Source organism: Mobula birostris, chromosome 9, assembly GCF_030028105.1.
Source record: "Mobula birostris isolate sMobBir1 chromosome 9, sMobBir1.hap1, whole genome shotgun sequence".
NCBI lineage: Eukaryota > Metazoa > Chordata > Chondrichthyes > Myliobatiformes > Myliobatidae > Mobula > Mobula birostris.
The window spans coordinates 44,822,659-44,849,866 of record NC_092378.1 but is presented as its reverse complement, the minus strand read 5'-3'; the positions used below and the strand labels follow the sequence as shown (position 1 = coordinate 44,849,866).

The following is a 27,208-nucleotide window of genomic DNA, read 5'->3' as shown; positions in this document are numbered from 1 at the left end:
CACCCAGCAATCCCCCGATTTAATCCTCGCCTAATTGCAGGACAATTTACAATGACCAATTAACTGACCAACCAGTATTTCTTTGGATCCAGAGGAAACCCACGCGGTCATGGGGAGAATGTACTGAGTCAGGCAGTGGTGGGAAATGAACCCGAGTCGTTGTTACTGTCAAACATCACCCTATCATGTCAGCTAGTGAAGATCAAGGACTGGTAATACTTTTCCAAATTCAGATAGCCCACTACTTGGAGAGCGATATGCATTTTGTGATTTTTCTATAGACCTGCTGTCCTAATCCTTGGTTGTAGAGGTGGCAGGTTTGTGGTGTGCTGTTGGAATGGCCTGGGCAAATAAATACAGAACTGTGATTTGTGGATGGTGCACGGTCCAACCAGGGTACTCTGGCAGTGCAGGAAGTGAGGATGTGTGTGTGTGTTGGACATACTCTAGCTCTGAGTGTGTGTGAATGTGAGGGCGTTTGGAAAAGACAGAAGGAATGGGGCTCGTACATGTGATCAGTGTTTTGGCCCCAGACCCAGTATTTAGTTCTGAATGACTTTGGGAGACTGAGATCAAGAACCTGGCTGGAAGTTGTTTGCTAAAGTTAGGGGGAAGGGGAGGATTAAGGAAAAGCATTTGCCATTCAGCCAGACGGTGGACAGGAGCTGGAGAATGGTAGGAAGGTGTGGTACACTGGCTGCCTAGCTGTGAAGGTCAGTCCTGGCCATGTCCAACCACCAACCACAGGACCACGGGATCTACAGGTCCTGTAATACTCATCTTGAAAATTCTACATGTGTGCAAATGATTTGCACATTTTCATAACCATTTTTTGAGAAAGAAATACTTCTTGATTCAACTTCTAAATGATATATTTTGAAGCTTAATGTTCAGTGGTTTGATCTGGAAATCATTTCTCTGCTTTATCAGAACTCTTCATCAATTTAAACACGTCAACTCAATCAGCCGTGTTCCCTGGTAAATATAAGCCAGTCTTCCCTCAACTTGACTTCATAATGTAAGGCTTTTAACCTATTTATACAACATCTTTCGTTCAGCAGAGAAATGGGCCCTTCAACCCTTCAGGTCCAGGCTGACATTAAACACCTGTTTCAAATACACTAATACATTTTATTCAATCCATAATTCCATCAACTCTCCCATTTGCTGTCACCCAGTTGCACATGGGGCAATTTGTAGTGTCCAGTTAACTGACCAAGTACGATAGATCTCTGGTCTAGGGGGAAACACCCAGAGGAGACCCATGCAGTCACAGGGAAAGCATAGGTATTTAGTTAGTTAGTTAAACCTATCACCCCTACTGAGGGATAGGCTGTTGACAGCAGCTCACCAGTTGCCTCTGTCCTGAGCCAGTCTTTCAAGTTGTACCTAGGCATAGCCCATCTTGGTGTCAGCTTCAAGGTTGCGTCGCCAGGTGTTCTTTGGCAAGCCTCTCTTCTGCTTTCCCTTGGGATTCCACATTGGCACTTACCTGGAGTACCAGATGTTCTTGAGCTGGAAGAAGGTTGCCCTAGCTTTGTCAATCCTTGTCTTGACGTCCGCATCATTGCCACCCTGTCTTTCAATGACACTACCAGGTAGGTGAAGGCTTCTACCTCCTCAAGTGGACTTTCCTCAAGTGATGGAGATGATGTGGGGTAGGCTGATCTTGAGGACTTTAGTTTTCTCTTTGTGGATGTCAAGGCCCACTTGTGATGATGTGTTTGATGGTTCTGTTGTTTTTTTTCCTGCATCTGCTTGTGGGTATGGGACAGGAGAAGTATATCATCAGCAAAGTCCAGGTCACCCTCTTGTTTCCATAGAGTCCACTTTATCCCATTCCTTTTCTGTGCTGCAGATGTCTTCATAATCTAGTCTATGACCAGGAGGAACAAGAAAGGGGACATCAGGCACCCTAGTCTGACTCCTGTCTTCACTTGAAATCTGCTGGTGAGTTCTCCAGCATGACTGACTCTGCAGAACTCTTGATCAGTCTAACCATCTTGCCTGGTAATCCACAGTGCTGAAGGATTCTCCACAGACTCTTTATCTACACTGTTGAAGGTTTTTTTTATAATCGACGAAGTTGATGTACAGAAATAAATTCCACTCAAGTGACTGCTTGACTATTATGTGTGGTGTGGCGATTTGGTCAGTGCATGATCTGTTCTTGCAGAAGCCTGCTTGTTTATCTCTTAGTTTACCATCTACAGCATCCTTCATCCTCTCTAGTATTATCCTGTAGAAGACTTTTCCTGGGACTGTCAAGAGTGTGATGCCTCTGTAGTTGGAGCGGTGGCTAAGGTCTCCCTTATTTAGAATCTTGACAAAGTAGCCAACTTTCTAGTCGGTTAGTATCTGCTCTTTTTCTCCAGATCTTCTGAAAGAGAGGGTACAGCAACTACTGTAGTGTCCAGGTCTGTCTTGAGAGCTCCTCCAGGAATGTTGTCTGGACCAGCTGATTTACCATTGCTTAGCAGCTTTATTGCTTTCCTGATCTCCTATCTGGTAGGCTTGTCTCAGTTTATAGGCAGGTCAGTAGTGGCTGGAGGTGAGGGTCTGTTCAGGCAGGTTTGGAGGTGAGGGTCTGTTCAGCAGATCTTCAAAGTGTTCACCTCAGCTGTTCAGCTGCTCCTCTGTTCCCACTATGGTCGTTCCATCCCTGTCCTTGACTGGCCTGTCAGGCTTACTGTACTTGCCAGACAATTTCTTGGTGGTCTCATACAGCTTTCTCCTGTTACCACACCCCACTGCTTGTTCTACTTCCTCTGCCAGGCCATGTATAAAACTGCACTTGTCTGCTTTAATGCTCTTCTTCACTGCTGTATGAGCCTCTGCATGCTTTTCCTGTGCTTTTGCCTTTCCAGTTTGAGTCCTGCAATTACTGGATTCATGATTGCCTTCTTCTGCCTCTTGCATAATGTTTCAGCTGATATCCAGTCTTCCTGCTGGTTCTTTTTGACACCGAGTACCTCTCTACATGTTGAGACTTATATTTCCTCAACTCTCTGCCGTTCATTGTGTAGATCCTTTCTCACATGCAGTTCTTGTTGCATTTGGAACTTGTTACTAAGGACCAATTTGAATGTTTCGTTGGATCTTCATCTCTCAAAAGGATAACGTTGAATCTCTGCCTCATTGACGCTGATTCTATCCAATTCTTATTTAGTTTGAGTTCTAGCTTTGCAAGCAAGTGGTGATGGTCATATGTGACATCTGCTCTTCTCCTCACTCTAAAATCTTGAAGTGATCTCCTGAATTTCTTGGATATACAGATGTGGTCTATTTGGTTCTCTGTTATGTGGTCAAGTGACAGCCATGTGTGGTTATAGAAACATAGAAAATAGGTGCAGGAGTAGGCCATTCGGCCCTTTGAGCCTGCACTGCCATTCAGTATGGTCATGGCTGATCATCCAACTCAGAACCCTGTACCAGCCTTCCCCCCCCATACCCCCTGATCCCTTTAGCCACAAGGGCCATATCTAACTCCCTCTTAAATATAGCCAATGAACTGGCCTCAACTGTTTCCTGTGGCAGAGAATTCCACAGATTCACCACTCTCTGTGTGAAGAAGTTTTTCCTAATCTCGGTCCTAAAAGGCTTCCCTCTTATCCTCAAACTGTGACCCCTCGTTTTGGACTTTCCCAACATCGGAAACAATCTTCCTGCATCTAGCCTGTCCAATTCCTTTAGGATTTTGTATGTTTCAATAAGATCCCCCCCCCCTCAAGCTTCTAAATTCCAGAGAGTATAAGCCTAGTCGATCCAATCTTTCATCATATGAAAGTCCTGCCATCCCAGGAATCAATCTGGTGAACCTCCTTTGTACTCCCTCTATGGCAAGAATGTCTTTCCTCAGATTAGGGGACCAAAGCTGCACACAATACTCCAGGTGTGGTCTCACCAAGGCCTTGTACAACTGCAGTAGTACCTCCCTGCTCCTGTACTGGAATCCTCTTGCTATGAATGCCAGCGTACCATTCGCCTTTTTCACCGCCTGCTGTACCTGCATGCCCACTTTCAATGACTGGTGTATAATGACACCCAGGTCTCGTTGCACCTCCCCTTTTCCTAATCGGCCACCATTCAGATAATAATCTGTTTTCCTGTTTTTGCCACCAAAGTGGATAACCTCACATTTATCCACATTAAATTGCATCTTCCATGAATTTGCCCACTCACCTAACCTATCCAAGTCACCCTGCAATTGTTTTGTGGGGGAAGATGCTTCTTCCAATGATCATGAGCATTTGAGCATTTTGCACATGTCGGCAAAGAGCTGTCCATTCTCGCTCGCTCTGGGTGTTCCTATCATGTCTTCGTAGCCAGTGTTATCCAATCCCACTTTTGCATTGAAGTCTGTCAGGAGAATGTTAGTATCTCTTTCAGGATATTTTGGAGCCTAGTATAGAAATGCCCTTGATTCCTTTGTCAAGGTTGTTAGTTGGTGCATAACACTGTATGACAAATATCTTGATTTTTTGTGGTGATGCAGGAACCATGGGCTTTGCCTGCTGTCAATGCCTTTTGTGTTACTTTTGATAGCACAAATGCTATTCTTTGAGTATGTGAGATGTCATCTTCCTCATCAGTACCCATCATCAGCCACCTCTGCCCGGGCTACGTCCATCATGTTTCACTGACCCCAAGCAGGCTCAGAGTGATATTCTTCATTTTGGCCGCCACTTGTGAAGTCTTCTCGCTTTCATACGTGGTCTTTACTTTCCATGTTCAGATGGTGCTGTTCCTGGATGATTGAAGGATGGTCGACCCCTGCAGATTCTGCGGACTTGTGGCTTTCACCACACAATTTCATATGTCTTCTAGGCGAAGATCCTTCCACTCCAGGGGATGAGATCTTTGGAGCTTCTGTTGATGTTTCTGTAGCTCTAGGATTTTACAGGATGGAGTTGCTAGCTCCATGCCCAAGCCTCTTTCTTTCGCAGCTGGGCTTGGGACTAGCAATGGCAGAGTTTAGAGAGAGCATCATGTATGTGTTGCTTTGGATTTCCAGCATCTGCAGGTCTTCTCATGTTCAAAATAGACCACACCAGAGATCAGGATTGAATGTGACTCACTGCAACTGTGAGGCTACTTGTTGTGCTACTTGGCAGAATTAAAATCATGCCTTGGTGGCTAGTGAGGAATCAGGAGCATTGAACTCTATTTTGCATTCTGTATAGTGTACATTCTGTTTTTTTCACTTCTACATTGTAATGATGGACGACATGAGCTATTCAAATGGCATACAGAGCAAAAGCTTTTCACTATATGTTGGTACATGTGACAATAATAAAACAATGCAAATACCTCAGCCATAGATGTGTACTTCAAAGAAAACCTTGTAGGAGAAGATGCAAAGGCTTTAACAAGGAAGTTCTAGAGCTGAAAACCTGATGGTTGGAGGCACAGTTGATAATGATGGACTGAACTGTATAGGATTTACAGAGCAGAGCCAGTGGAATGAATACATGGAGGTTTGTATTTCCTAGATAAACCAATGTTCTTCAGACCTGCTTCTCCTTCTGTCCTGCAAACGCAAATCCTTAGAACTGATTCTGAAATGTTAGTTCTTCCCACTTTCATGCCCTCCTCATTTCCTGATGTTCTTTCTCCTAAGTAGGCACAACATACAGTCGTGCCAAATACTCTTCCACAAATGCTAAGGGATAAACATTGAGCATGTAGATAGAAGAGCACATAAATGGCCATTGTCAGATACCTGTAATCACTGCCATTACAAAGGCAGTCACTGCCATTGTAACTCTCTGTTCCCCTTCATCTCAGAATTGGGAAGTTTCAATGTGAAATAGATTCAGTATTTTTCTGGAAATAAACATAGAAATCTACAGCACATTACAGGCCCTTCAGCCCACAATGTTGTGCCAACTGTGTAACCTCTCTAGAAACTGCCTAGAATTTCCCTACCGCATAGCCCTCTATTTTTCTAAGTTCCATCTACCTATCTAAGAGTCTCTTAAAAGACCCTATTTTATCTGCCTCTACCACCTTCTCTGGCAGTGCATTCCACACACCCACCACTCTCTGTGTGAAAAACTTAACCTCTGACATCCCTCTTGTACCTACTTCGAAGCACCTTAAAAGTATGCCACTCGTGTTAGCCATTTCAATCCTGGGAAAAAGCCTCTGCCTATCCACATGATCAATGCTTCAATTAATCTTTTTAAACTAAGATAAAATTAATCTTTTTAAATAATTTGAAAGAGTCCAAGACTTCTGTTTAAAAATCATAATCAATGCTCACTAATGATTCCCAAATTGACTTAAACTTGGTAGACATCAGATGACCAGTTTTTCACCCCTCTCCACATGTAGTCCCTCACCTGCTATTTGCAACACACCACTTAGTCTGCATTGACAACTCTTGCTTGAATCCATCCCTCTCCTCACTTTCTTTGCAACTTGAAACCTTTTTTTCTCTGTTTCTCCCTCTTCTCTTCAAAGGGTTTTCAACCAGAAATATTTGCTGTTTCTCGTTCCACAAATGCTGTCTGACAAACTGAGTGTTTCCAGCTTTTTCTATTCTTTGTTCTTGATCACCCTGAAATAGTTTGACATGTGGCCACTATAATTCAGTTGCCTTATTTATGATGCACTTTGTGTTGTTCTACAGTAGGATGCTCTCTGGCTTTGTCAGCTCTTCCAGTCTGATTCGGAAGTTTCTGTGTGTAGCACATATTGCACATTGAATAGGTCCTGCCTCTCTCAAAACTACATAAGGAAATTCCGGATTTGCATTACCTCCATTGGCACTCCAGTGCAGGACTGAGGGTGGGCTGCACTGCCATCTTTCAGAAAAGTTATATCTGCCATCACGGGAATTTAAAATCCAATGATATATTTGAAGAAAGTCACAGTTGTTCTCATCATCCGGACCCTATTTGTCTCTCAAGCCTCACCCTGAATGTAAATCGTTCAGTTTTTGCCATGTTTTTGTTTGTGGGATCTAGTTATTCTAAAATTATCTACATCCAAAAGTTATTTGTTTTCTTTATACATGACAAGAACGTACTGAGGTCACTAAAGGTACTGTAGAAATGAATGTTTCTTCAGAATAACAGGATTACCTCCAATCCGTGGGAACTGTTCCATAATCTGTAGAATTTCACAAAATGATTGTTCACAGTTCACACGGCTATTTCTTTTATTACTTGGAGGTGCAGATTATAAGCCATTGAGATATATTGGCCTTCAGTCCCATTAATTTCTCCATCACATTTTTTTGCTAATACTAATTTGCTGGAATTCTTTCTTTTCATTAAACTCATGGTTTCTGAGCATGTCGAGGGAGTTATTAGGTGTCCCCTTATGTGAAGGCAAAAACCAACATATTTGTTGAATTGCTTTGCCATATCTTTGCTAGTAATATTTTTTCCCGTTTCTAACAGGAACTAGGTTTTTTTCTCCCTTTGCATACTCTGAGTAACTCTTACAGTTCACTTTCTTTACTCTGATACTCTACTTTTCCTCCATCAGTCAAACTGTTGGTACTTTTCATGATGAATACTGAACTGCTGCCAATCTGCAGGCCTGTGGCTATTTCTGACAACTTCATATACTTACTATTTGGATCTAATAATATCCCTAACTTCTTTTGTAAGCTGTGGTTAGTCTACATTTCCTTATGTGTCAATGCACCAGAAGAAACTGTAGAACTGTTAGAGTTTCTGCATGCCACCATGTTAGCTGCAGCTACAGTCATGCTTCTTAAGGGATCATCCCAATCTATCATAGCCAACTCAATCCTCAAATCTTAGCAGTTTCCTATGTTTCAGTCTAGGGCCCTGATCTCAGATTAAACTACAGCACCTTCCATTTTAAGTGAAGAATTCTATCATGTCATGGGCACCTTTCCCTGAAGGACCCCACACAACAAGATTATTAACTAATCCCTTCTCCAGAATAGACTGTGCCCCATATGCCTTATCAACACTGGCATAAAAAGCCTTATTTCGCAAAGTCTAGAGTTTCATCCTCGTCAGTGTTGTGGCTAGTTTGGCTTGTAGACTAGAAATTCCCATTACTACTGTAGTACCCTTTCCTCATACATCTTCAGTTGCTGCTTAATGCTGTCCTCTGCATTATCAGTACTGCTTGAGCACTATTGATAACTGCCACCAACTTGTGCTGAGATCTGCCAAGACTGTTTTCACAACTTCAATTTCTGAACTCATTTCCTTCTTGCTATTGCTCTAACATCATCTTTCGATAACAACGTCGCACCCTGTCCTTTTCCCTTTCTGCCCATTCTTCGTGATTATTGAACACCCTCAAATATTTAGCTCTCAGCCTTGACCACCCTGCAGTAGTGGTTCCACTCTGGCAATTCCGTTTCTAGCGGTAAGCATGACATTATTACAGCTGGGGCGTTGGAGTTCAGAGTTCAATTCCCGTGTCATCTGTAAAGAGTCTGTATGTCCTTCCCGTGGAATGCGTGGGTAGGTTAATTGGTCATTGTTAATTGTCCTGTGATTAGGTTAGGGTTAAATTGGAGTTGTCTGGGTTTGCGAGACAGTGATGCTCAAGGGGTTTCAAAGGGCCCACTCCATGCTGCGTCTCTAAATAAAATAAAATAAAATAAATAAATCTCAATCTATCCATTCATACTATTAATTTGTCCACCCTGCATCATGAGTTTGTACTCAGCCACCTCTAATCTTCTTTGTTTCTGTAACCCTCGGGTTCGGCCAGTGGCGTTAGTCTAGGGGAAGACGGTCTCCGGCCCCGCCAAACTTGTGAGATCTCGTTTGTGTGGATGCTGCATGATGTTTTCCCTGTTACAAATCAATACCACGAAATGACAAACAGTGCACCATATGCAATTAAACGTTTTAGCTTTATAATTAATTTGATTAGCGGGGTAGTAAAGAAAAACAAAAAGGAAAGGGCCCATTTTAATGAAACAGTCTAATGGGCATGTTGGAGCTCATGGTTTCTCATCTGTTCATTCTTCATTGATTTCCCCCGGGCATTGTCGACCCAGCCCCATTCCAAATCTACTCCATCTTGCAGTCTATGACCTCTCTCTTCTGGCATCTTCTCTCTCCATCTTCTGCCGAACAAAAGACTGCAAGTACCTCGCTCTTGGGCACACACACAAGAAAGAAAAACACTCCCCTCATTGGACAGCTCACATTCCAAAGACCCCGTTATCTCTAGTCATAACCTAAACACTGCAGCTACAGAGAAACCATTACATTAGCAGTGAAACCTTTTCCAGGGCGTTACATTTCCATTTTGCTAACCATCTTCACATTTTTCTACTATGACACTAATGTTTTACCACTTTTTTTTATAAACACAGCCTATTTGTTAGTGCACTCTTTTGTTTGTATGCTCTGCTCCTTCAAAATGGAGTTTGGTTATCCTTTCTTTACTCACATTCCTGCACTACTTCCTTGTATTTTCACTGTAGGACAAAGATCTGTTTTGTTCTGAAAATTCTGAGCTTCAAAATAGAGAAAAGAATGCAAACTTCCATTCATATTCACCTTTCTTGGCACAAATAGCCACTTGATAAAAGTGTAGCTGTCCTGTTTAAATTGGCGTCCACACCGGACTTTCAGGTGAGAGGTCCTGAGTTCAAATCCAGCTGGCATCTTGCACATTCCATCCATGCTGTGTTGAGCGTTGAGCTAGCATCTTGGCCTTGTGAAAAGACAGACAATGCTAAAGAAACAGCAAGGTTGCTGCCTGATGTGCCACAAGCCGTGGAAAGGAACAAAAATCCTGTTTAGGGGGTATTGTTTGAGCATTGAATCTTCCCCAGGGTTCTGGGGAATAATCCCCGCTCTTCTGGAAAATAGCGTTCAAGATCATTTTCAGAATCAGCTTGAATATCACCTGCATATGTTGTGAAATTTGTTGTCTTTGCAGCAGCAGGTCAATGCAATACATAATAATAGAGAAAAAACATGAAATACAGTGAGTATATATGCAAAACTAAAATTCTTTTAAAAAGTAGTGAGGTAGTGTTCATGGATTCAATGTCCATTCAGAAATCAGCAGAGGGGATGAAGCTGTTTCTGAATCATTGAGTGTGTGCCTTTAGGCTCCTGTACCTCCTTCCTGATGGTAGCAATGAGAAGAGGGGATGTCTTGGGTGAAGGGGGTCCTTAATGATGGATGTCACCTTTTTGAATCATCACTCCTTGGCTGCCAGACATTCAGCAGTGGCAATGGGGAGGCACACATACATGTGATTAAAATAGTACTGAACAGTTTTCCTTTCATTTCTGAAATCTATTCGTTTTCCCTCAGTGGTTTATTTGAAGCACTAAGCTCCAAGGCAGAGTTCCAAAATGTACATAGTAGTTTCCATTGTTCTCTACCCCAATCCACAACATGCTGACAGATTTCATGCTGGCAGCTCTTGTATACCTTGTTTCAGTGCTCAGTTTTCCTCTGTAAATTAAGGCAGAAAATATTAACAAGTTGTTTAATCATTGAGAACACTGTAGCCAAGACAATACTTCACTCCCTTATCTTAGACAAACATACAAAAAAATTGAGCAGAAACACAAGTCACTTTCCTATTCCCATCTGAAAGATGCATTCATCTGTTCCTGCAGTATCATGGTAAGGAGAGTGATTGGAACATGATAGAATTTGAGTTTGAAAGTGATACTATTAAATTGTATATAAAATTGCTCTTATAAAAATCAACTAATAATTGGGAAATTGCACTCAGTGGCCACTTTATTAGGTACAAATGTACACCTGTTTGTTAATGCAAATAACTAATCAGCTAATCATGTGGCAGCAACTCAAGGCATGGTCAAGAGGTTCAGTTGTTGTTCAGACCAAACATCAGAATGGGGAAGAAATATGATCTAAGTGACTTTAACAGTGGAATGATTGTTGGTACCACACGGAGTGGTTTGGGTATCTCAAAGACTGCTGATTTCCTAGACTTTTGATGCACCCCAGTCTCTAGAGTTCACGGAGAGTGGTGCGAAAACAAAAATCATCCAGTAAGCAGCAGTTCTGAGGGCTAAAAACACCTTGTTAATAAGAGGGGTCAAAGAAGAATGGTTCAAGCTGACAGGAAGATGTCAGGAACTCATAATTACACATTACAACAGTGGTGTGCAGAAACATATCTGTGAATGCATAACACGTCAAACTTTGAAATGGATGAGCCACAGCAGCAGAAGATCACAAACATAGACTCAACGGCCACTTTATCAGGTACAGAAGGTACTTAATAAATTGGCCACTGAGTGTATATTATGACAGTAGATCAGTAATGGTAAGCATTTGAGTAATTCATAATTCTGAATAATTATGTATCAATTTCCGTGAAGAAAGACTTAAATGTAGTGTGGCCCAAGCCATGGTTAACAGGATGAATTACAGGTGCCAATACATTAAGAAAAGTGGCAGATTGTTATAAAGAAGAGCAGGAAACCTGAAGATTGATTTATGGAAAGTCATAGAATTGTACAGCACAGAAACAGACCCTTTTAGCCCTCTTGCCAATACCTATCTATGCATTACTGATAAAGAAAAAAAAACTTTGGAGTTGGAATCAGATTTACTATCATTGACATATGATTTGAAATTTGTTGTTTCGCAGCAGCAGTACAGTGTGAGGACATAAAAGTCTATAACTTACAAAAATAGATACAGTACAGAAAAGGAATGACAAGTTAGTGTGCATTGATCAGAAATCTGATGGCAGAGGGGAAGAAGCTGTTCTTAATTCATTTATTGTGGGTCTACAGACACCTCATCTCTTCCCTGAAGGTTGTAATGAGCAGTGGGCATTTCCTAGATGGTGAGGGTCTCTAATGATGTATATCACTGGGTGTTAGGGGTCCTTGATGAAAAATGCCACTTTCTTGAAACAGGGTCTCCTCTATATGCCATAAGTGATGAGCAAGGCTCTGTGTTTTTACAATTACTGTGACTTGTGATCTTATCATAAATTGGCAGCACCTCTTCACATTTCTGCCTGGGTTATCATATGGTGAATTACAATACCCACCTTTTGTCATTTGGTTTTCCCACAGAACAGGCCAATTCACTGAGTCAAATCACTACCTTTGATAAATTTTACTGGTGATTTTCCCCTTTAAGGTTCTTGACTAGTCAGGGCATCAAGAGGTGGGGATGACTGGAAGAATTGGATCAGCCCATGATGGAATGGTGGAGCAGACTCAATGGGCCGAATGGCCTACTTCTGCTTCTATATCCGATGATCTTATGGTCTAATTTTAAAACTTCCTGGTGGTTCTGAGTGATGTCTGTATTGATGTACATCCAATGGAATACAGTTTGCAGCACACTCTACTGGGAGCTAACAGTCTCAGGTCCAAGCTACAATACCCTGTGCCTTGGCCAGTGTTGCCACCTTTGATCAATGCTGAACAATCCTGTGATTTCATAGAATATCTGAAGGTTAGCATGGGACTGTATCAGTTGCAATGACCTCTGTGCACTGGGGTTATCTCAGATACTTGCCAGCAATGAACTGCCGAGTCATCATAAGTCCCTGCCACGTTTTGGTTTTCTCTCAACTGCCATATCTTCTTCATTATACCTTACATTTTGTAAAAGGTTCAGTCAACCACTGTGAATTTTTCTCAAAGAAAAACTGCAGATGCTGGAAATCTGAAATAAATACAGAAAATGCTGGAAGCACTCAACGTGCCATGCAGCACCTGCAAAAAGAGAAACTGATTTAATACTTCAGCCATGACAAAGGGTCTTTTCCTTGAAATGTTAATACTTTGTCTCTTTCTACCGATTCTGCCTGACCTGCTGAGGGTTTCCAGTATTTTCTGTCTTTGTGACATAAACGATTGCAGTGATAAACTAGATTAAAACATGGAATGGGTAAAGGTTGATCAGATGAGGGTTTTATTCACTGGAGTTTAGGAGACTGAGAGGGGACTTGATTGAAACAAATAACAACATGAGGGGTCTTGAAAGGATGGATGTGGAAAGAATGTTTCCTCAGGTGGAAAAATCTGAAGTCACTGATTAAAGTACAGAAGTCACCCATTTATGATAGAGCTGAGAGATTTTACTTTCTCGCAGAAGGTCCTGAATCTTTGGAACTCTGCTGCATAAATTTTGATGGAAGCAGATTTATTTTGCAAATTTTAAAGGAAGAGATAGATGGAATTGTGATAAAGCATGTGGGTAAAAGGTAACCATGGAGATGAAATGGGGGATTCTGGTTATAATCGATCAGTCATCATCTTATTAAATGATGGAACAATTTTGGGTGTACAGCATGGTCTAATACTGCTTCTGTAGTATTATGATGTAAATGTACAGTGCAATATTAGATTGAGGTGACTTGGTTATTGCACACAAGTTTTATCAGATCACAACACTTGAATGTCATGACATGGAATGAGTTAGAAGATGGGAATGGAAGGTTGAGTAACCAGGGGAATTGTAGTAATACAACAGAAGATGGCCCAGTACTGCATCTAATACAGCCATCGCCTCTCAACTCCAGCAACCCGGTTCAGAGCTGGCCTCGGTTTCTGTCTGACTGAGGTCAGCATGTTCTCCTTGTGAGTTATTCCCAAATGCTCCAGTTTCCTCTCTCATCCCAAAGGCATGCAGGTTGATAGGTTAATGGCTACTGTAAATTGCCTCTAGTGTGCAGGTGAGTGGTAGAAATTGGGGGAGTTGACAAGAAAGTGGGGAAAACTTTTAAAAATGTGATTAATGCAAATATGTGCTTTATCTACAGTGAACCAAAGAGCCTATTGATGTGCTGAACATTTCAATTGCACTATCCAGCAATATTATCCTCATTTTGGATATTGATAAGGTCAAGTTAGTCTGTCTCATTCCCCAGCTCTTTCCCTATAACCCGGTGACCTTCTATTCTCCTTAAGTATCTTTGAGACTGTTTTTGAATATGATAGTTGAATCTTTTTCCTCCACCTTCCCACATTTTGAATTCTAGACCATGTCCACTATTTGTCTCCTGTAGCTTTATTCAAGCCTGGTGTATGTTCATCAGTGGTAAAATTCTTTTCAGGCGTATCGGACTATTTCAAACATCAATTAATTTGATAAGACAATTAGAAATTCTAATTAGCAGCTGGAAATTCTTGAAGTAATGCCAAGCAGTTTGTGTGTTTTGTTGTTACTGTTATTGAAGCCATGACAGTTTAAAATGAAATGTATTTATGCAGTTTGATTTTATTGCAATAAAGTCATTTGGTATTTTGTTCTGTAACCAGAGCCCAGTGAAGCACCTGCAGAATTGACTGCCTGGAGTGTCTCATCATCAGAGATTGAAGTATCCTGGACGCCTGTGACCCAGCGGTCAATCGAAGGCTATGAAGTGAGTTCAAATCATCTGTCATATAGAAGTAGCTGTGAAAAATTGCAGAACTGCAGTTTACATTTGGGGAAATCAGCACCAATGTGATATGAGTTTACAAAAAACAGGACTATTTCAGTGTCGAGCACATGTACTGATTTAATCTCTCAAACGTGTTCCATCCTACTCTGCAGGCTAAAGCATTTCAGGCTTTTTGTTGAGTTGCAAGTTAGAATTTTGTTTGCCAATCAATTGATTCACAAGTATTCTGTCAGAGAGTCACACCTCTGACCAATTACTTGATGTGTGAAGGATTGAATTTGTGGTTGAGGTTATCTTGCCACTCATCAGATTGATCTGCACTCAGTCCACCATTGTATACAACTTGACCTTGGCTGTGGTGCCTGCTATTCACAGTCTCTGCAGGAGGTCACCACTGCCTTATCAGATCCCCCTCCCAAACCAAAGCGCATAGGGACAGGGTCAGATGAAAAAGAGTAAAATGAATCTTGGAGCAGCGGTTACTTTAAAACAAACCAAAACCACAGAGGGACTAAGCTAGGAGGTTGACATTGTACAACTTGCTTCCAAAATAACTAAGTTCTAAAATCGAGAAAGGTATGTTTGATCCTTTACTAAAAAACCAGCAAAGATGAACAATCTCGTAGTAATAAAAAGTAACAAAACTAAATCAACGCTATAGCAGTCTAATAGTGATATCGGCGTTCTGTGCATATATAAGCAGTCTAATAATGTTCCAATTAACACCTCAATTAGCAGTCAACAAAAAAATATCATTTTCCGGCTGCTGCTATCTAACAACTAACTAAGTCAAAGGATGAATAAATAACGATACTCAAATTTGTTTCTACCACACTCCAACCCACATGACAAATTACCATAATAAATGCATCACAAAGTACATTACAGACAGAAAGAAAATACATGGCTCCTACGCTTGGGATGAAGGACATTTGTTTTGTGGAGAGACTGCAGGAGCTGTGTTTGTTCCTGGAACGGTAAAGTTGCAAGGAGATCTGACAGCATTACTACAAATGATGATGAGTATGGACAGATTAAGGAGGGGAAACCATTCCCACTGGCACAGGTTGAAGAACTAGGGGACGAAAGATGAAGATTCAGAGAACTGAAAATGTCCCATGCCTCAAATGGTCAGGGTCTGAAATGCCTTTGTCAGAAGCAGTAATAAACACAGGTACATTTGTAGCTTTCAAAAGAAAACTGGATAATTACCTGAAAGGAAAGAATTAGTGGGGCTGTGGGGATAGGTGGAGAAAAGGACTATTTGGATCAATCTGACAAAGAGCCAGTGCACTCGAAGGGTAGATTAGATTCCTTCAATGCTGTCACCATTTTGTAAATCTCTGAGAAACAAGGGAAATAAATGCATGGGAATATGTCAGTTCCACATGACAGATTCCTGATGTAATGTAATCATTGCTAGATCAGAACCCCAGGTCTTCCTGTCAAACAGTTGTCAAGGGCACCTTTGTGGCCTAATAATCCAGAGTGCTGGACTAATAATCTGGATATATGAAAACTTCCATTTAATTTCAGTTCAAGACAGTAAAAAGGCTTTTTTTTAAGAAACAAGGCTAATATCAATAACGTGGCAGTAATAAAAGCCCATCAGATTCTCTCGCATTTTTTCTAACTTTTATATTTCTTTGGGAAGAAAACCTACAGTCCAACCATCCTAACTAAGCATTCAACAGCTTTACCATTGTTGACTTCAACCACCTGCCCCAATCAACATGCATTGTCTAGAAACTTACTGGATAGCCCACATAAGTAATGTGGAACAAGAACAGGTCAGAGGCTGGGTATCAGGCAGCAGGTGACTCCTTTCTGAGTCGCCGGTTCTTCTCCCGCATCCATTAAGTCTGAAGTGTGATGAAATGCTATCTCGCTGAGTACATTTCCAGAATCCTCAAGAAGCTAGTCAGCATCCAGAGCAAGAAGCCTATTTGATTGGAAACCCATCCACCACCAGACATTTCCTTCCTCCACCACTGCTGTGCAGTGCATTGTAGAATATGGTTCTTGCAAGATCGACTGCAACTTGCAAGGCTATTGACATCCAAACCTGCAATATCAAACCACTTAGGACATCAAGGGCAATGAATGCACTGGAAGTCCCACTAAATGCAATTTTCCCATCAAAATACACCCTCTCCTGACTTGGAAACATTGTTGTTTCAGCATTGTCATTTGATCAAAATCCCCAAATGACTGATCTTCAAAGTGTCTTCATCTCAGAGAATGCAGCAGTTTAAGAAAGTAGCTTGCCACCACTTTTCTCAAGAAATACTAGTGATGAATATTATATACTGGCCTTGCCTACATGCTATAAATGGATAGAATATATGGCAGATTCAAGCCTTGCTTTCATCTAGTGTGATGGCAAGATTGATGGAGTTGTTCTTATTGCTTTCATACTGCAAGTTTGATCAAAGCAGCATGAATTTCATCAGCTAAATCATGGTTTTCAGTTGCTCAGAAGCAACTAGTTTTCTTTCTGATGATTAATTGTGTACTTGAAGTTAGGAGATATCAGCAGAGCAGCTCTTCATCAGCCAAGCTCCTATTTCCTGTTTCAAATCCTCTTGGAAGTACCAAAGCCTTTTAGTACCCAATGCCTCCTTTCCTCTCTAGGGCATTGTAACTTAAGTCAGCAAGTCAGCCTCCGAAAACGTCTGTGTTTTTGATTCTTCACCACCACAGTGGAACTTGGGATATCTTACTCTACTAACCACCATTTCAAATGTCCCTTCTGATGCTTTGCCTGTGTTTTTCACGTTGTTGAAAATACAAAAGGCAACCAGGAAGAGGTGTGAACAGCTTTCTCAGTGTTCAGGCCAAAAACCCACAACTGGTCATTCTTTTTCTGTTTGTTCTGTCTTGCTTTTCATCAAATTACCAGCAGGATCAAACAGACAAACTAATCATTGAATTTGAGCACAATCCATCTGAATCAGGTTTAATATCATCAGGATATGTCATGAAATTTGTTTTGTGCAGTAGTACATTGCAATACATAATAATAATAAACACTTAATTAAAATTGGAAGTATATATTAAAATTAAATTATATATTAGTGCAAAAAGAGAGGGAAAATACCAAAGTAGTGTATATGGGTTCATTTGTCCAATCAGAAATCTGATAGTGGAGGGGAAGAAGCTGTTCCTGAAATGATGTTTATGTCCAGAGGCTTTTGTACCTCTTCCTTGATTTTAGCAATGGGAAGAGGGTATGAACTGGGTGATGGGGGTCTTTAATGTTGGGGACACTAGTGGCCATGGTACAGCTGGCAGAGTTTACAACTTCCTGTAGCCTTTTCCTATCCTATGGAGTGGCTCCTCCGTACCAAATAATGATGCAACTAGTTAGAATGCTCTCCACAGTTCATCTGTAGAAATTTGCGAGTGTCTTTGGTGACATACAAATTCTCCTCAAACTCCGAATAAGATATAGTCGATGTGTTCGGCTTAGGATAGATCCTCAGAGCTGAAACCTAGGAACTTGTGAAAATGTTCACCCTTTCTGCTTCTGATCCTTTGATGAGGACTGGTATATGGTCCCTCAACTTCCCCTTACTGAAGTCCATAATCAATTCCTTGGTCTTATTGACATTGAATGCAAGGTTGTTGCTGCACCTCCATCAACCAGCTGATCTATTTCACTCTGTATGCTTCCTCCTCGCCGCTGCAAATTCTGCCAACAGTAGCTGTGTCATCGACAATTTTATAGATGGCATTTGACCTGTGCTTAGCCACATGTTCTTGGGTGTAGAGAGAATAGAGCAGTGGGCTAAGCATGCATCCTTCAGGTGTACCAGTGTTGATTGTCTGTGAGGAGGTGATGATATTTCCAATCTGCACAGACTGTAATCTGGTGAGGAAGTCAAGGATCCAGCTGCGGAGGGAGGTACAGAGTCCCAGGTTTTGGAGCTTGTTGATTAGAACTGAGGGTATGATTGTTTTGAAGGCTGAGCTGCAGTCAGTAAACAGCAGCCTGACATAGACATTGCTAGTGTCCAGATGATCGGTGGCCGAGTGGAGATAGGCAACAGATCCAGGTCCTTGCTTAGGCAGGAGTTCATTCTGGCCATGACCAACCTCTCAAAGCACTTCATCACAGTGAGTATCACTGGGTAATAGTTGTTGAGGCAGCTCACCCTGCTCTTCTTGGGCACTGGTATGATTGTCACCCTTTTGAAGCAGGTGGGAACCTCTGACTACAGCAGTGAGAGGCTGAAGATGTCCTTGACCACTCCTGACAGTTGGTTGGCACAGATTTTCAGAGCCCTTCGGGGTACACCATCAAGGTCTGATGCCTTGCAAGGATTGATCCTCTTGCAAAATGTTCTGGCATTGGCCATGGAGACAGAGATCACAGGGTCACCATTTGTTGTGGGGATTTGCATAGGTGTAGATTTATTCTCACTTTAAAAGTGCGCTTAAAAGGTGTTGAGCTCATCTGGGAGTGAAGCATTACAGCTATTAATTCTGATAGGTTTTGCTTTTTAGAAAGTAATGGCCTTCAAGCTCTGCCAGAGTTGATATGCATCTGATTCAGTCTCTGACCTTAATTAGATATATTTTTACCCTTAAAATAGCCTTCTTTAGGTCGTATCTGGACTTCTTGTATATTTCTGGATCACCAGTCTTCAAACCCACAGATATTGCCCTCAGCAGACTATGGATGTCCTGGTTCATGCATGCCTTTTGATTTAGGTATGTCCAGTATGTTCTGAAAGGTACACAGTCAACTACATTGCCAATAAAAAGAATTCATCCTCCTTGGAAGTTTTCACGTTTTATTGTTTTACAGCATTGAATCACAGTAGAATTAATCTGGCATTTTGACACTGATCAATAGAAAAAGATTCTTTCAGGTCAAAGTGAAAACAGGTGTCTACAACGTGATCTAAATTAGTTACAAATATAAAACACAAAATAATTGATTACATGAGTGTTTACCCCCTTTAATATGTCACACCAAATCATCACTGGTGCACCCAATTGTTTTTAGAAGTCTCATAATTATTCAATGTGTTCCAATTGATTGTAGTAGAAATGCACCTGTATCTAGAAGGTCCAACTGCTGGTGAGTCAGTATCCTGGCAAAAGAACACTCCAGGCAACTCTGTGAAAAGCTTTTTGAAAAGCACAAGTCAGGAGATTGATACTAGAAAAATTCCAAGTCACTGAATACAGTTACATCAATCATCAAGAAATGGAAAGAATATGGCTGTAAATCTGCCTAGAGCAGACCGTCCTCAAAAACTGAGTGACTGTGCAAGGAGGGGACTAGTGAGGGAGACCTCTGACAACTGTGGAGGAGCTACAGGCTTCAGTAGCTAAGATGAGAGAGACTGTACATACAACAACTGTTGTCTGGGTGCTTCATCAGTCACAGTTTTATGGAGGAATGGCAAAGAGAGAGCGACCGTTTGGAAAAAAAAAACTCACATACAATCTCAGTTAGAGTTTGCCAGAAGACATTAGGGAAACTCTGAAGTCAGCTGGAAGAAGGTTCTATGGTCTAATGAAACGAAAATTGAGCTCTTTGGCTATCACATTAAATGCTCTGTTTGGCATAAGCTAAACACCGCACATCTTCAAAAACACACTATTCCTACTGTGAAACGTGGTGGTGGCTGCGTCATGCTGTGGAGAGGCTTACTGCAGCAGGACCTGGAAGGCTTGTGAAGGTAGAGGGTAAAATGAAGGCAGCAAAATACAGGGAAGTCCTGGAGGAAAACCTGATGCAGTCTGCAAGGGAACTGTGACTTGGGAGAAAATTTGTTTTCCACCAAGGCAATGACCCCAAGCATAAAGCCAAAGCTATTCAGGAATGGCTTAAAAACAATAAAATTAATGTCCTGGAGTGGCTAAGTCTGAGTCCAGACCTCAATCCAATTGAGAATTTGTGGCTGGACTTGAAAAGAGCTGTTCACTCACGATCCCCATGCAATCTGACTGATCTTGAGCAATTTTGTAAGGAAGAATGGGAAGAAGTTGCACTGTCCAGATGTGCAAAGCTGATAGAGACCTAGCCCCACAATCTCAAGGCTGTAATTGCTATCAAAGGTGCATCTACTAAATACTCACTTGAAGGGGGTGAATAATTATGCAATCAATTATTTATTACTGTAATAAATTTAGACCAATTTGTAGAAATTTGTTTTCACTCTGACACAAAAGTGTCTTTTCAGTTGATCAGTGTAAAAAAGCCAAATTAAATCCACTGTGATTCAATGTTGTAAAAAAATAAAACATGAAAACTTCCAATGGGTTTAATACTTTTTATAGGTACTTGTACATAGGTCTTGATGAAGTTGGTGACAACTGTGGCATATTCATTCAGACGCGAAGGTGAATTCTGAACATTGACCAGTCCACCAACTCAAAGCAGTCCTGTAGGTGTTCTTCTGCCTCCTTTGACCATACCTTCTTGGTCTTTACCACTAATGCTGCAGTCTTTAGACTCTGCCTATATGCTGGAAGTAGAAGTACAGCCGGATGATTGGACCTTACAAAATGTGGATGTGAGATGGCACAGTAAGTGTTGTTGATAATGGCATAACAGAAGTCAAGTCTGTAGTTTGCCCTCTGGTTCCTTGGGTGATATGTTGGTGGCGGTTGTTCAGATACTTCTTGAAGCAGGCCTGGTTGAAATCTTCTGCAATGATGGTGGAGGAATCAGAGTGCACTGTGTTGTTCATGCTGATTACATTGCTCAGTTCCTCCAGTGCCTACCTGACATTGTCCTGGGGTGGAATGTACACCACTGCCAGGAAGATGGCAGAAAACTCCCTTGGCAGATTAAATGGACAACATTTGACCACTGGTTGTTTCAGGTTGGCTGAACAGGACAAAGACAGAAACCGTCCACCTCCTCTGCCTTTAAAAGGCTTTGCGGAGAACCGTGAAACCATCGAGCTCCGGCTCCGCATCTGAAGTGGCAGTGGGTAGCTATGCTTCCATGGCGCAAAATACACAGCAGTCCCTGAAGAGTGCTTCTTGTAAGATGGTGGCACACTCAGGCGCAATGGCTCCTATGGAACCAACTAAAGGTGTTATTGTCTTTATTAAATGTATTTTTAATAATTGCAGGACTCTGCTGGACATTAAGGACTTTAAAGTACTGCAGATCTACATCAGCGAGTTGCTCATTGGCAAGGAAACTGAAGGAGCTGGACTTAGTGTGAACCGTGCTGCTGCCTGTGAGAGAGAGGCGTCATTGTGCCAAGGTGGTGTGCAGTCTAACACTGAGTGTTCATCTTAGCCAGTTTTCTTGTGGTTGCAGGACCCTGCTGGGCATTGGTAATGTGGAATGCTGCAAGTCCAATTCACTATTTTTTATTGGCAAACAGTGGGAGAGGTGCGTGGCCGCAGTCATAACGAGGACTCGGCGTCCATCCGTGGTGTCACCGGTTTGCGGCCTCCTAGAGAGAGGCACTGGAGTTGGTGCACACCACCAGACTGACATGACGTCCATGCTGGAGGCAGTGCTACTTCCACTGTTCACTTAGCAGAAGGCGATGTTTTGTGTTCTACTGCAGATTGCTGCAACATTCATGGACTCAGGGGCATGTACTATGTATTTTTTTGAGTAGCTATATTGTATTGCTGCTTATATGTGCTATGTTTGGCTTGTGCTGTTGGTTCTTTGTTTTGTACCTTGGCCCCGGAGTAACAGTTTTATTTGGCCGTATTCATGAGTATTCATGTATGGTTGAATGGCAATTAATCTTGAATTTGCACTTGACTTGCTGTTCCTCTGGTACAGCAATCTTGCTCTGAGGTCTCCAGTTTTATTTTCCACAGACTGTACATACACCAGCGGGAGAGTTGGGATAGGGGGTCTAAAGCCTCTGCGTTTCAATCATACTTGAAGACGGGTACGCCTTCCCCACTTCTATTTTCTTAAAGGGGAACTGCAATCGCAACCTGAGATGCTTGTGTGTGTGGAACAATTTGAAACTCTTTAGAACATAATAAATTCCTATTAAAAATGCTTGTCTTTTTAAGCTTATCTTGGTACTTCGAGTTGGATCTTACCCAGCATATGAAGACAGACTCTGGCGGATTGAGCAGACGAGACCAGTGGAAGGTCCAACGGTCAAGAAGGCGGTCTCTGCAAGCATCGTGGAACGTGTAGAGCAGGACAAGACACAGAAGACGTCCTGGTCATCCACTGCACCTAATCCCATCTCCAGTCGTCTCGACTCTGTCTTGCCACTGGATCCAGATGGAAATTGGGAAGAGAGAGTGAGGCTGACTCTGTACAACTCTCCCACACTTAAATCCATATTGCGCTAGTCTCGACACCATCATAATGGTGTCGAGGTCCTCATCGACATCGACGGACGAACACCCGGCTTCACAGTGTCTTTTCTTACTCGTTTTTTCATATTCTTTACTTGTGTAGTAGAGCTATATAATGTTCTTTTTGTTGTTTGTATTGTACTTGTCTTCATTCCATGCCTCAGGTATCTAACTATATTAGGAAGAACAGAATTTGGAGATTGTTGATAATCAGCCAATTTCCATTGTCAACAAGGGAATATGTGGCCATTTATGCAAATAATAGTGTTTGCACTGATCTGGAGTGATATTATAATTTGCTTTGCTGCTACACCCAGCTCAAATAGGCTGTTCTACTTTGGGTAAATCTTTGTGTATTCACTGGTCTTGCAGCAATTTAATTTTATTTTTCTGGGGGAAATCAGCCAACCTTTATCAAGGGGCTCATCTTCTAAGATGCACATTCTTCTGCTGCATACAATAGTTTCTGGCAGGGGAGAAGGAAGTGTTTATCATCACACAAGGTTTGTATTAAGTGAGTCTGTTATAGCAAGGACTTGGCTTTTTTATCCTCACATTATTTTTTTATTCACGATTGCAATTGTACCTTGAAGCTGCCTTTGGCATGTATGAGTCATTAATATTGGTTCATGATGTATTATCCAAGGATTAAGGCTAAAAAAATTATGTAGCAATTATTTATTGTTTCAGCAAATCACAAAACACCTGATAAATCTTGGATAAATAAATACTAGCTTTCTCTGCAGTTGCCACATAAGATCATAAGATATAGGAGCAGATCAGTTTATATAATCAGTTCAGGAATGCATCAGCACAAGAATTTGCTGTTTCTTGCGTAGTCGTTGGTAAGCATCTGTGTCTCGAAAGTTAGGTGGATATAATTGACCAGTTTTCCTTACAAAGTTCATATCAGTTCACTGAATCACTTCTGTGCGCTTCCTAAGCCAAGCCTGTTTATACTCTGCATCCTCATGTGTTGCTGTATTAGCTGCCACAGCTCAATGTCTGGTCATTTGCTCAAGGTCTGGTTGGTACTATCAGTGTACAGACACAGCGTGGATTCTATTTCATGAGGACATTAATTAGGTTTCAGCTAATTGTTATGGTTTAACCTCCAAGCATTCAACTAGCATCTGCCACAGTCCTTGACCCATGGCCGCATTTAAATTCCTCCCGCCTTGTTAGCAGTATACAGTGATCATCATGCAAGTTTATTCCAAACCTGAATAATATCCTCCAACTGTGTCACTTAATTACCAGGGTTGGTGGAGATAAATTGGTTTATCCTGTATCTCTGATATGCAAGAAAATAGGGAAAAAACATCTTACAAATACCTGGACTAGATGCAAACAAGATTATCCTATGATAGAAATTCTCTTTTCCACCTCTAATTTCCTGTCCTAACATCACAACCTTGCTTGTTTTGCATTGCTTTAGTGATAAAAGATTCTGAAATCTCCCCACTTGCATCCATTCAATAGTCATTGCACATCCTTCTCAATCTTTCTCAAACTTGATGGATTTCTTAATCCTCAGTCTTTTTCCCCCACTCATCAGTGTTGGCAATTGATTGGACGCCTTTACGCGTTTGCAACTTTGGCCGTCACCTCTGTAGTTTAACAGCTGATCTACCTGATAGAGTGTTGCTTGAGCTGGACGTTGGGGGAGGAGGAGAATTCATATGGGAGGTTTTGTGCATGTAGAACAAGCAACAAGTCTACTGAAGGCCGATCTGATAGAAAAGCTCTAGATCAGGGGTTTCCAACCTGGGGTCCATGGAACCCTTAGGTAATGGTAGAGGTCCATGGCATAAAAAAAGTTGGGAGCATCTGCTCGAGATGGATCAAAGTGTTCAAATTCACTCCCCAGGCTGTGTTGTATCTTCATTCTTCCCTGGAACAATATTGAAAAATGTGCAGGTCGGTTAGGAGTCCAAGAAGCCTTGAATAATCTTTTACTGGCAACGGTCTTCACACCAGCCAAGCTAGTTACTAAACGTAAGAGATTCTGCAGATGCCGGAAATCCCGAGCAATGCATAAAATGCTGGAGGAACTCGGCAGGTCAGGCAGCATCAATGGAGCAGAATAAATGGTCAACATTTCAGGCGGAGTCCCTTCGCCAGGTCTAAGCCTGAAACGTTGACTGTTTATTACCCTCCATGTGCTGGCTGGTGGCGTAGTGGCATCAGCGCCGGCCTTCGGAACGAAGCCTCCCAAGTTTGAATCCAGCCAGCTCCCTTGCATGCTTTCCATCCGTGCTGGGCTAAGTGTCTATCTAGCAACTCGGCCTCGTAAAAATAAGAAAGCCTGCTTAAAAAAAAAAGCCGTCATGACGGCGTCCCGATGACTGCACTCGGAGTTAAGGACTTTCTTCTTTTTCTTCTTGCCCTCCATAGATAAAGCCTGGCCTGATGAGTTCATCCGGCATTTTGTATGAGTTGCTCAATCTAGTTGTTAGTTTTTATTTACACAGGTGACGCTCTAAATACCGAAACTGTATTAGCTGGTGTGAAGGTACTTGTTGCCAGGTAAGAACATAGAAAGTTCAAGCAAAACTGTGTGAAGTGAGTGTGTCGTTGGAGGTTAGATTTTAGAGCTTGATTTCTGGTTGCCATAACTATATGGAGCATATTAAAGAATACAGAACATGGCTGTGTGGTTTACAGTGAGAAGCAAAGCTTCACTCTGCAGCAGGACCAAACAGATGGGTCAGCTGATTGAGAGGAAAAGTGCAAAACCACTTTAATCCAGTGGAAGGTCATGTATTTGGATGATGCAACAGAGCAAGATAATGTGAAATAAATAGCACAATCCTGAGTGGTGTGGAGGGACAAAGTGGAGCTTGCATCCAAAGATTCTTCAAGGTAGTAGGATGTCAAATAAAGTGGTTAAAAAAGCATTTGCAATGCTTTGTTTTATTAGCTGAGAGCAGGGAGGTTATGCTGAAATGGTATGCAGCATTGGTTAGACGACTACTTGAGTGGAGCAAATAGTTCGGGTCCACATACTGAGAAAGATGTTATTGGACTGAAGAGAGTTTAGAGGAAGTTTATGAGGATGACAAAATTGTAGCTATGGGGATAAGTATAATTTGCTTTGTTTGGCACAAAAAAAATGAAAGGATTTAATTGAGGTGTATAAACTTTTGAGGGTAAGACTGTGTAAAAAAGGATTGACCTGTCCTTAGCAGAAGAGTCAAAAAAACATTGGGTATAGATTTAAAATAATAAAAGTACTAGAAGGGAGATAAGGAATTGGAGTTTAGAATTTAGTGGTTGAAAGAGAGAAGGCAAAGCCTCAATCATGATTTAAACACAACTTGGACTTGGTTTTGAAAGGCCATGACCACAGGGTCACAGACACAATGCAGGAAGGTTTGATAAAGTAGGAAAGCTCTTTCTTGACTGGCCTAGACACACTGGATCAAATGGCTCACTGTCATTAAAGTTTATGATTCTTTGATTATACAAAACTGGGATAACGTTGTCGTCAGTGTCCCCTCCAAATTGTGCAACATGTCAACTTGAACATAAGTTGACTTTTTGTTTCCTTGGTCCAAAATTATGGAACTTTCTACCTACCAACATGATGAAAACATCAGCAACATACAGACCATAGCAGTTAAAAAAGGGCACCTACCTTTATTTTCTAAAGTATCTTCCAAATTCACCAAGGCGAAGGGCAGCACGAACATGAAAACAACATTGCCTGCAAGCTACACACTATCCCAGCTTGGAAATATGTCAATAGACAATAGACAATAGGTGCAGGAGTAGACCATTCGGCCCTTTGAGCCAGCACCGCCATTCACCGTGATCATGGCTGATCATCCACTATCAGTATCCAGTTCCTGCCTTATCCCCATAACCTTTGATTCCACTATCATTAAGAGCTCTATCCATCTCTTTTTTGAAAGCATCCAGAGACTTGGCCTCCACAGCCTTCTGGGGCAGAGCATTCCATATATCCACCACTCACTGGGTGAAAAAGTTTTTCCTCAACTCCATTCTATATGGCCTACCCCTAATTCTTAATTGTCCCTAATTGTCATAGCATAGTTTCATGAGTGCCACTTTGCTTGAGTTGTTCAAAGCTCTAACCAATGCCATGTAGATGTCCCATTGCCTGATAAACTTCAACATGCACTTCCTGTCAAGAACAGTTAGGGATAAGTGATAAATGCCTTGTGCCATTGTTGATGGCCCAGCCACTCAATGTTGCATGACAACCTTTCTTGTTTTCATTGTTCAGTAAAGGTCCATGCCCTCTCAACTGTCCACTCTTGCTTCTCTGTGCTATTTCATCTTATTTTGCGCCAACAAGTGATGCTGAATCCCACCATAAAGAAGAGTATGTGGGTTGGTGTGGGTGATAAATAACTTGTCATACAGAAAACTTCCTTTTTTATTTTCCAGATATTATCACCAAACCTTATCTTCTGGCAGATAATTTCAGACTTCAGTCTTGTGACTTTTTGTGCCTGTCATCTCACTGCTGTCATTTATAGAGATACAGCACAGGAACAAGCCCTT

At 41.6% G+C, this 27,208-nt stretch overlaps 1 protein-coding gene across 2 annotated transcripts in view; it reads left to right on the top strand.

The window, feature by feature from the left end:
• The window catches only part of LOC140202725 (contactin-1-like), a 525,313-nt gene that overhangs the window by 410,227 nt on the left and 87,878 nt on the right, over nucleotides 1-27,208 (top strand). For both annotated transcript variants that reach the window (XM_072267960.1, XM_072267961.1), the window contains exon 19: nucleotides 14,235-14,338. In XM_072267960.1, coding sequence (XP_072124061.1) covers nucleotides 14,235-14,338 — 104 coding nt within the window. The remainder of the gene's footprint in view (nucleotides 1-14,234; nucleotides 14,339-27,208) is intronic.